Raw genomic sequence first — 10627 nt, forward strand, 5'->3', positions numbered from 1 at the left:
TCGGAGGGGAGGAGGGTTTTAGCAGCACATGTCACCGCACAGGGTTGATGTTGTATTACACCAGCTCCAATCAGGGTCCTGACAGAAGCCTGCAGGCTTTTAGAAATTAATTTCTTAAGAACTGGGAAGAAAAATCCTGTAAATTCCACAAGGTCAGGAAAAAGGGCATCCTTCAGCTGCAAAAGTGTAATCATCTGAGGGTTTTGCTGCAGAAGCACAGCTGGAGACTCAAATTTTAGTTTGTCTTGTCAGGAGCAGGAGATTAAATAAATTCTTATTTTCTAAGTGGGAATGCTGGAGCTGAGAGGCTGGGATGGATGGGGGCCTGACAGTGCCCCAGTCAGGGTGTGTGAAATTGCACATGCCTGGGGCAGTGTAGGGAGGATGGGAAGAGCTGATGGGGCAGGGGTTGGGTCAGCACTGTCCTTTTTTTAAAGAGCACTGGAGTCACAAGCAGAGAATAAGGACCATAAATGTGATGCTCTGTGATATAAAGGCTTAGGCTGCTGGAGTGGCGCTAAGTCCCAAAGTACCCCACACAACAGCGATACTGAATAGTGAATGAGATGCTTTTTTTCCTTTTTTAAAAATAACTTGCTTGTGTCCAAGCTGGAGCAGTGAGGAACATTCAAATTAACCAGCCTATGGATTCAGAACACAGTTCTGCAGAGAAAAGGAGACTGACAGATGATTGAAGAGATGGACAAGGTGGCGTAAGCTACATTTCCTTTAGGAAAGCAGGCTAGGAATAAAGCCCTTCCAAATAAACAAATAAAGCCAATAGCAGAATTATTGCTGTCTTTATTTTATATCTTTCATTTTATAACGGCATTGTGTCTGTAACACACCAGCAGCCAGCAAGGGACAAACCTATTAAATTCACACAGGGATGACAGATGCAAACCCAGAAATGGAACACTGAGGTTTACAAAAGTGGGCAAATAAGGGACCGGTGACTACTGCCAATGGGACGTGGCACTCCGGGATTCTCGGGACACCCGAGGGCTTTTAAAGGGCCCGGCGGCGGCAGCGCCCCCTCAGCGCTTCCCGCGCTTTTCCGCCTCCCTCAGGATTTCGGGCGCTTTCCCCCGCCCCCCTCGCTCCCCGCACTGCGCACGCGCGGCCCCGCGAGCCGCCACCGCTCCCCGCAGGCCCCGGCCCGGCCCCGCCATGTCGGACCGGCTGGCCAAGCCCTCCTGCCTCATCGTCGCCAGCGCCGCAACCGCGGGTGAGACGCTCTCGGGGGGGCCCCGCCGGTTCGCGGGGAGCCGCCGCTCCCGCCTCTGTGGGTGTCCGTCGCTCGCCATCCCTTCCCGGTGCCGCGGCGGGCGGGGCGGTGCCGCCCGGGGCTGTCCCCGGTGTCCCGTGTGTGCCCTCCCCTCAGGCCTTGCCCTGTGCCTGTCCCGGGTGTGTGTCACGCCGCAGCCCAGCCGTGCAGCCCCGGCCGTGCCCTCCCTGCACAGCTGTGCTGGGTTTCCACACCTGCATATCCGCGCTGCAGCTGCGGCCGCCGTCTGCAGCTGTGCTGGGCGGCTCCGCTGCGTGTGGCTGTGGTGGTTTGAGGGGAAGGAGGGTCGGCTCAGATTGGGTGTTAGGGGAAATAATCGCACCTGTGAGGGTGCTGAGGCCCTGGCAATGGTTGCCCAGAGGAAGCTGTGGCTGCCCCATCCCTGGAAGTGTTCAAGGCCGTTTTAGACAGGGCTTGGAGCAGCCTGGGATAGTGGAAGGTGTCCCTGCCCATGGCAGGGAGTTGGTACAGGATGGGCTTTAAGGTCCCTCCTGACCCAAATCATTCCAGGATTCTATTCTACAGCTCACCTGTAATGAAGGCTGTACATTTCTGATGCCTTAAAATCATTAAATCCTAACAAAATAATCCTCTGAAATTATCTAGAGCTTTCAAGATGAGAAAACACCCAAGCTTGTGTACTTCACTGGATAAAGGCTGGCCTGCATTAAACTATCACTGTTGTTTCCCTAAGGTGTTGGAATCTGTTTTCCAGGTGTTTCAGCCCAGTCATTCCTTCACTGCTTTACTCTGGCCAGCTCTGCCTTTAATCTGCAAGTGGCGACTCCTGGGGTGAGTGCAAATAGACAAATACTGCAATTTCAGCCTGAAACCATTGACATCTTAGTTGTCAGGAGATAATATATAAATATATATTGAGAGGATTAATAAATAATTGATAAATATATTGAGAGGAGTTTTATTTGCCATAGACACTAAGGGACCTGTTTAATTCTGTTTTTTTAATACCAAAGTGTTTGCAGCCTTTCTATAGCGTGGATTTGGACTTTTCTGTCCAGTATCTGTTCCCACAAAGAGTGGAGGGAAAACTGTTAGCACGAATTCAGTGGGGAAAATGGAAAACTTCAGCTTTTTGAGAGCCGAAAGCTCCCATGTGGCCATCCTTCAGGAGGTGTGATGGATGCTTGTGCAGTGATCCTGACCACGGTGTGTTGTCCCCAGGGGAAGCCCATTGATTTTGTGGATGTGAACGAGGGCAACACACGCTGGATCCAGGACTTCCGCATGAAATCCTACGCCAACCCCGCCAAGCTGGAGTCCATTGATGGTAAGAGTGTCACTGTCACCATAGGCCATGTCATCTCCACTGTCAGGGAAACAGGACCTGCTTAGGGCCAGGATTTTAGGGAAAAACAACACAGAAAAGGCAGGAAAGTTGTGTTTCAAGAGAAAACCGTGGCAGCTGCAGTTGTTGGTTTACTTTTCATTTAAGAGGAAGTCCTGGGAACTGCTTTGCAATTTTGTTATTTGTCTTGGAATCGTAATTCTTTTCCAGTATACATGCAACATATTCATATAATGTCTGTCTTGTATATAAGCACACTTAAGTAACATTGTTACTTGTTTAAAAAAAAAAAATTGCTGAAGTAGGAGCCAGCAGACAGAACAATTTTAAGTTTTGTCTGGGTCATCACAGCTCATTAAAAATGCTTAATCAAAATTGTCCTAAGAAGGATCTTTGTCTCTCATCTGTGTAGCTCTGTTAGTTTCTTTAGGTCATTTTTAACTGATTTATGTGGGTTTGTCCTCTTGTTTCCAAATGTGCAGTGGATTTATGGTCAGGCTTTTTGTCCTACAATCTGTTCCTACAATCAGTTCCTGCTTTCCTCCCGACCAGGGGCTCGGTACCACGCCCTGCTGATCCCAAACTGCCCCGGGGCCATGACTGACCTGGCCAACAGCGGGTACCTGGCCAAGATCCTGCAGCACTTCAGCACTGAGAGCAGTAGGTGAACATCCTCGGGGGGCGTTGGGTAAATGAAACAGGGCTCCTGTGCTGCCTCTTGCAGGATGGCTGCCTTCCAGAGACTTCCAAGTGTTTGCATGGCAAAAGAGCATTCAGAACTGGGAAGGAAAAAGATGTCTTCAAGGGGAGGGAACAAGTGTTTTAATGTGCCTTTAAAAAAAGGAAAGGGAGACTTAGAAGAAAAAATAGTAGCCTAAGATGTCTTAAAAATGGAGTCTTGAAAGGAAGGAAAAAATGTCCTGATGTGTCTTAAATAGGAAAAAGGGAGCCTTGAAAAGGAAAAAGAAGTCTTAAAATATCTTGAAGAGTAATGCCAATAGATTTTCAGAGCTTGTCTCAGAAGAAGGATTTGCTGCCTTACAGTGGTAGGGAAACAGCTCTGTCCAAATCAGCAGCATTCAAGGCTCAGAGCCAAGTGTGGAATGTCCCAGGATTATCATTAAGGCTGCAGTTAATCAAGACTTGGGGTGTGCTTCACATTTGTGGAGCTTGGAGTTAAAAGCTGCAATTCTTGTTCTTCCTGTCACTGTGATAGTAATAAAATAATAGTAGTAATTCTTATTATAGACAATAATTGCTACTGCAGTGTGCAGGAAAGCCCCTACCACCTAAAAGAACATCATCAGTGCAGTGTAACTTCACTGCAGGAGGGCAGCATGAGGCTCACCACATTCACCTGTGTTTTAAGTATTTGGAGATGCTCACAAATGTGCTTTAATTCTTTTCTAGAGCCTATCTGTGCTGTGGGACAGGGAGTGGCAGCTTTGTGTTGTGCCACCAATGAGGATAAATCCTGGGTTTTCCAGGGATACAGCCTGACAGGGGTAAGTCAAGCTTTTACCTGATTTTTGCTGTGTGATTTCTGGTGGTTTTGGTCTTACCCAGGAACTTCCTATAAATATAAACTGTCAGTTTGATGTACCCTTGGCTTGTGCAAAATGTGCAGAGTTGTCTTTGACAAGGGGCCCAGCACTGAGTGCATGATGGGTTTGTCCCACTTAAGTGGCATGTGGGGAATGCTTTCCCTCTGATTGTTCAGTAAATTTTAAACTGAAGCCAAAAAAAAAAAAGCTGGAAATTCCTCCTGCAGCTCTTTCCGTTTGTTGTTGAGGACTTATAAAAAATTTTGTTTGTTTGTTTGATGAATGCTGGGGATAAGTTGTATTTCTTAAGGTGCTGTTTCTTTTTAAAAGGTAGAGGGAGTCTTAGGAAAAAAGCTAGAATATGTTTTAGGAAAAAAGGCTGTTTCTACAAACTGGCTTGCAATTAAAGTAGCCAGTTACTGCTGATTCTTTATTTTGTGTGCTCTGACCTCACAGCCCATTTTATAGTGCCAGAGTGATGCAAATTACCCTAGTACAGCTTTCTAGTATGGAAAATTTACAGGGAAAGTTAAGAAATTAAGATTTTGTGACTCACAGAAGCTATTAGTGTTGTCATGTGCTTCTGTTTGAGTTAAGGATTATTTATGGCTCTATATGGATTGTTATAGTGCATGATGAAATATTTTAAATCTTGTTGTAGCTTAGCTGTGGTTGCTGTGGAAACCATAAAATTAAATTCCTTCCTTTTGCAAATAAAAGCTTTTAAGTGCTGTTAAATTTTCTGTCTGTAAGATGTTTCCCATATTCATTCCAGCATGGATTACTGTATATGGAGGTGGCACAGCATCTGTGTCCAAATATTTGTGTGCCATGTACAGACAGGTCTGTGGCTTCCTGAAGTTAATCACACCTGCAGAAATTTGTTTGGTGGTGTTTTTTCCTCTTTACTTAACTCACTTAAGAGTTTCCAGTTTGCTTCTTACACAAAATCCATCCAAGCTGTTTGTCATTTGATTGAGAGAATAGTAGAGGGAACAGAAATATCAGTTTCAGGGTAATATGTGCTGGTTTTGCTTGGCTTTCTCTGTAAAAAGCCAGCTAAACTAATTTCCTTTTGATCTGTTTCAGCCCTCTGTGTACGAGCTGGTGAAGCAGCCGAATTTTGCCAGTTTGTCCATTATTGTGGAGGATTTTGTGAAGGATTCTGGAGCTACATTCAGTGGTGGGTCATGCCTGTTGTCTGGGATGGGCACTTCGAGTCTCCTTTGGGAAATGAGTGTTAGTGTGCTGGTTGTGTCCAGCTGAGCAGGGATCTCTCATCTGGCATTCCCATTCCCTCATTTACCAGTACCTCACTGGCCATTTGCAAGGCCAGTTTGACAGGGCTTGGAGCAGCCTGGGATAGTGGAAAGTGTCCCTTTCTCTGGCAGGGGGATGGGACTGGATAAGCTTTAGGATCTCTTCCAACCCAAACCAGTCTGGGAGTCTGTCTGGAATGAGGTAACTTAAAAATTCTGTTTGGGGTGCTGAGCAGTTGCAGTTTTGGGATCTGAGCACTCTGGGGTGTTGTAATTGGCCAGAAAATGAGAATTTAATTTTGCAGCATGGTGATCACCATGCTACCATCAGCTCATGTCTGGCATAAGAAGAGTTAATGTTGTATTGTGAGGTAATAGTAACTTTCAAATACATACTTTGAGATTTTTATTATGAAAATCTCCTGATATGTGTGCTTTACCCAACTGTTGTTAATTGAATAAAGGACCCAGTCCTGTCCTTTCAGAAAAATGTTTCCTAGGGAAATTGTTTCAGGATGAGGGGATTGAGACTGCCTCTCTCTGCTGGGGTAATAGATCAGCACCCAGCAGATCTATCTGGCCAAAATAGTTACGTGTTGTGTGTGTGGGGTTTATCAGTGGTGTGATTCTGGCACTGAACTTGTGTACCCTGATGCAATCCCTGTGTTCTTCTTCCTGTGTTCAGCCAGCAGCCCAGATGCTGTCCATGTGGTGCTGGACAGGCACCTGGTGACAGGACAGAATGAGAATTCCACCCTTCCTGCTGTCCAGAACCTTCTGATTCTTTGCAATGTCAGGTGAGGCAAGATGGAGCTTAAGAACTGGGAACAGCCAGTGGTGAGCATCATTTGGTGTCAGGAATACTGTCCCTCAGAAGGGGTTTTTCCCCTTGGTTTTCTGCTGAAGTGTGTGTCACTTGTGTTTGATCAAGCCAGCCAGGCAGTTTTGTCATTTGACAAAGAGCATTTGATTATTTTAAAAGAAGAAGATGAAAACGTGTGGGGAAATGCACAGCTGTAGTGGAACTGGCAAAGTAAAGTGCTGAATAGGCTTCACTAAACATTTCTATTCAGGGAAACATCTCTTGTTTTTTGAGCTTTGGGAGGCTGGCTTTGAGTCAGCTCTGATTTAGGATTCTGGGAATGAATGAATTTAATTTCTTTGGAAATTGCATGGCTTGTTTGAGTGTTATCTTGTCAGATAGAAGGGGACATATGAGTAACCACAAACCCCTTTTTTTGTTCAGGTGAATGTGTGGTACCAGTCCTGTTCTGGCTGTGCATTAACAGATCCTGTGGTGTCTGGGTGTGTTTCCTTCCGCAGGAAATGAAGGAGAAGGTCTGTTGCAAAGAGGATGGATGAAGAGCCAGCAGGCTGAGGATTTCCATGACTGTGACCTGGATGAGACACCCCTCTGAACCCCTGTCCTGGACTCTGAAGTGACTGTGGCAGTGAAGTGGAAGTGTCAGGTTCTGTTTGGATGGAATGGATGAAGGCTGTCAGAAGCAGCTGGGACACCCCCTTACATTTTTGCTGCTCTGTTTTCTCACTGCTTCTCTAGACCTTCAGTTTACAGATGTGGGGAACTGTCTCCTTAAAACCCCATCAAAGTTGGTGCTGTGAATGCTAATTGCTGAGGCTGAAGCCCTTGCTCTGGGTTGGCATTGTACTGGTGTACAGTGTGCCATTGTTTACTTCCTGTTCACATTGCTGGAATTGTGTTTAAAAAGTTTGCTCAGCTGTTTTTTTTTTCTAACACAGTCCTACAATTGTTTATTTGTTCTCCTTTGTGCTGCTTATGTTGTGGGTTTTGTTCTCTTGGAAATGCTCCTCTCTGGAAGCACGCTGCTGTTGTCTCTTGCTGGAATTTTGTGGACTAGGGCACTGTAAAATGCAGGTGGCTGATGTGGATCCCATCTGAGGAACCAGCTGTAGGGTGGAGTCTGGGCTCCTCCTTCCTCCTTGAGCTGCAGATGTGGCTTGAAGTTGAGCATGGAAAGCAATAATCAGACTGAGATTTTTTTTTTTTTTATTGTTGCAGGCTCAAACATACCAAATATATTGGAAAGCAGATAAATTAACTTTCAGATAATTGATTTTCCTTCCTTCTTGGAATTGTGGGGAACATTTCTTCAGTGCCCTAAAGAAATGGGGATGCATTTTTGTTTTCTTACCAGGATATTATAATATTTTGGTTCTAACAAGTCATCAAATAGGGAAATCCTGTCTTTTCTGTGGAAATCCATTTCTTTAGCTCTGTCTCAAGAATCTGGTGTGATTTTTAAAAGACAGACTGCTGTGGGTTTGCTGGGTCTTCTGCTGTTGCATTCTAGAGCCCAGCTTACAGGTCTTTGGCATTGATGGAAATTAAAGCCAGAATTTGAAATGAAAATTTGGCTTTGATAGAAATGAAATTATCAATTAGGTTTGATAATTTAAATCTTCATTCCTGACAAGCCAGCTTGGGGATTAGATGTTGACACCATCAGGAAATATTTTCAGTCAGGAAAGCCACATCTTGTTTGTGAAGTGGGAGACTGTATTTCCTTAGGGACTGTGTTTCCATGGGATTTTGCCAAAATTGCTACATCTTTCACTGCTTACCTGTAAAAATAGAACATTGGTGTCTACCCTGTGTCCTGTTTTCATTCCCTAAATGAGGTTCTGTCCAGGCTCATTCATCTGCTCCCAGGTGAGCAAACAGCGCTCAGACCACTACAGGCTTTGATCAGTCCCCTGTTGTACAATTTTTCCTTATTTTGTGGCATCCAGGACCTGCTGGAATTGCTCTGCTTGTGCCTCTGTCAGGAAGCAAACAGTTGGACAAAGCATGCTGCCTGGGGACTTGATGATGCTTTCTTTTTCCTCCCATATGAGAGCAGAAAAAAGATGAGTTGCTGTGTGTATTTTCACTCTTTCCCATCACACACACACTTTTATCTCCTCAGCCATGAAGTTGCTCTTGGGAAAATTGGGGGAGAAAGGTGTGGTTGAGCAGCAGGTGGCTGGAGGGGTGATGTGTGCAACTTTGTGGGGTGGCTCTGGGTGTGGAGGGCTGGATTGTGTCACCTTCACAAGTCATGCTGACAAACTGGGAGCCATCTGAGTCATAGAATCATGGAATTTAGGTTGGAAAAGAGCTTTTAAGATCAAGTGCAGCACCAAGTTCACCAATCAACCTCAGGTATCACATCCATGTGTTTTCTGAACCCTTCCCAGGGTGATGCCTCCACCACTGTCCCGGGCAACCTGTTCCAGTGTTTGCTGTCCCTTCCCATGAAGTTGTTTTCCCTAATATCCAACCTAAACTTCCCCTGGCACAACTTGAGGCCATTAGTGATGATAGCTTTTAAGCTCTTGTACAGTATGACCAATTTTAGCCAGGGATTGGAAAAAATTGTTCAAGAACTGTGGGAAAAGAAGATCAAATGGATGTGGAAAACACAAAGGTGTTGAATGTCATCTGGTTATATTCAGGAAAGTTTTATTCTGTTTATTTTCTGTGTTAATTTTGTTCTACAAAACTTGATAGTTTATTTCTTATTTTTTTTCACCTAAAAGGTATTTACATCAACTAAGATTGTGAAGTGGCATTACACAAAGAGCAAGGATTTTTGGATAATTCTTGCATTTAAAATTTCCTGTGGGAAGAATTCAGATACCTCAGCTTGTGTCTTCTGTACCTTTAGTTTAGTTGTGGCTGAGAGGCTCTGTGAGCAATCCCATTCCAGGTATCCAAGTGGTGTTTATACTGAGGGGTTTTTGTCTACAGGACAGAAACTGCTTCCCAAAGAAGTGAAAACCTTCAAATTCATCCCACACAAACCTTTATAGTTTTAGTATTGCACTGTGCAGGAATGCACAGTGGTCCTAGGAACGTTACCAGCCAGGCTTGTTTCCTTGGAAATCTGTTTCTGGTAACATCCAGCTGGTGGGTTTTATTGTTTTTTTTATTTGGGTAGGGGATTGGTTTTATTTTCTAGGGTCTTACTGATTTTTTTTTTTTTTTGGGGGACTCACAGTGTTACATCTTCTCTGGGCTTAACAGCTGGGACCACATCCTCTGTTTTCCTCTGATTTTTTTACAGGCAGCTATGGAGGTACCTGCTAGAAGCATCAGAGTGCCTCTGCAGCACGTGAAGGAGGATGAATTCAAAGGGATGAGGAGTTTCTTGGATGTTGGCTCACAGCTGTAAAGGAGCACTGCTGTCCTGCACCCCACAAAGGATTTCTTCACCAAAGAGAAGACAGCCCACCACCCCTAAGGTATGGGAGCCTTTCCTGCCAGGTTTACACCCAATCTGGGAAGAGGGGTGCTGGTGCAGCAATTGGGAAACTGCTTAACTCTGGAAAACAGAGTCCCCAGACCTGCCTGTGGGTGTGATCTCAATTTTCATGTTTTTGGGGATCCTGACAAGATGTTTGAACTCTGGCCCTGTCTGCAGCTGATGGTTGTTGGTCATACCAGCATTCCATTTGTGTATTAACATATTTAATTAAGAGTCTTTTCTTGGAGTTTCCACAGTATAATCTTGTAAAACAAACCTAAATTCATTCTTTTTATTGGAACTTGCTGCTTTATTTATCTTGTGTGCATTCAAACAAGGGCCAGAAGAGATGGAAGTGGCTCTTTGGTCCTGATTTACTTTAAAATTTCAAATGGAACTGTCTGGGTTTCGTGCCATCCATACCAGCCTGTGATGGCTGTATTGGCTAGACATAACCAGTGAATCTAAGGACTAATTTTAAATTAAATTCCATGTTGGGAGGATGAATATAAATGGATGTGCTTACTGTGTCCTTCCAACAGTTCTGCTTTCCTGTGCCCTGTTTCAAGAATGGAGGAGGTGCTGGGAGCAGCAGTGTGTCTCCCTTAAGTGTGTGATGGGATGCAAGGCACAGCTGGAGGAGGAAGAAAAACCTTTTCCAAACCCCCTCCAAGCTTTGTGTGTTTGCACAGAGCTGGATGTTGGAATCGGAGAGCAGCCACCACAAGGAAAGGTTGGGAAAGGTGCTGACATTTTTAAATCAATGCTTTGAAGTTTATGTATTGACTCGGGGATTTCTCCAAATCTTGTATCTGCCCCTAATTCTGGAGTCCTGTCCTTGTGACTGTGAGAGCCACAGACCTTTCTGGGAGACAAGAGACATCTCCTGATTTCTTAAGCTGAGGAGGTATGGAGATCTGGAAAATCCCAAAAGGAGTTTGTAAGCGAGGCACAGACAGGGC

At 44.9% G+C, this 10627-nt stretch overlaps 1 protein-coding gene across 1 annotated transcript; it reads left to right on the top strand.

The window, feature by feature from the left end:
- The first annotated feature begins 1116 nt into the window (after positions 1-1116).
- GATD1 (glutamine amidotransferase like class 1 domain containing 1) lies at positions 1117-8027 on the top strand. Its single transcript, XM_015630134.2, has 8 exons — positions 1117-1228; positions 2004-2080; positions 2471-2576; positions 3147-3254; positions 4005-4099; positions 5228-5321; positions 6083-6194; positions 6721-8027. The coding sequence occupies exons 1-8, from the start codon at positions 1171-1173 to the stop codon at positions 6725-6727; spliced, it is 657 nt and encodes a 218-aa protein (XP_015485620.1). The 5' UTR covers positions 1117-1170; the 3' UTR covers positions 6728-8027.
- The last annotated feature ends 2600 nt before the right edge of the window (positions 8028-10627 follow it).

This window comes from Parus major, chromosome 5 (genome assembly GCF_001522545.3).
Source record: "Parus major isolate Abel chromosome 5, Parus_major1.1, whole genome shotgun sequence".
Taxonomy (NCBI): Eukaryota; Metazoa; Chordata; class Aves; order Passeriformes; family Paridae; genus Parus; species Parus major.

Coding starts and splice junctions, on each gene's coding strand:
- GATD1 (XM_015630134.2), top strand. CDS start 1,171: ATGTCGGACCGGCTGGCCAAGCCCTCCTGCCTCATCGTCGCCAGCGCC. Junction 1,229..2,003: donor CGCCAGCGCCGCAACCGCGG/GTGAGACGCTCT, acceptor TCTGTTTTCCAG/GTGTTTCAGCCCAGTCATTC. Junction 4,100..5,227: donor AGGGATACAGCCTGACAGGG/GTAAGTCAAGCT, acceptor GATCTGTTTCAG/CCCTCTGTGTACGAGCTGGT.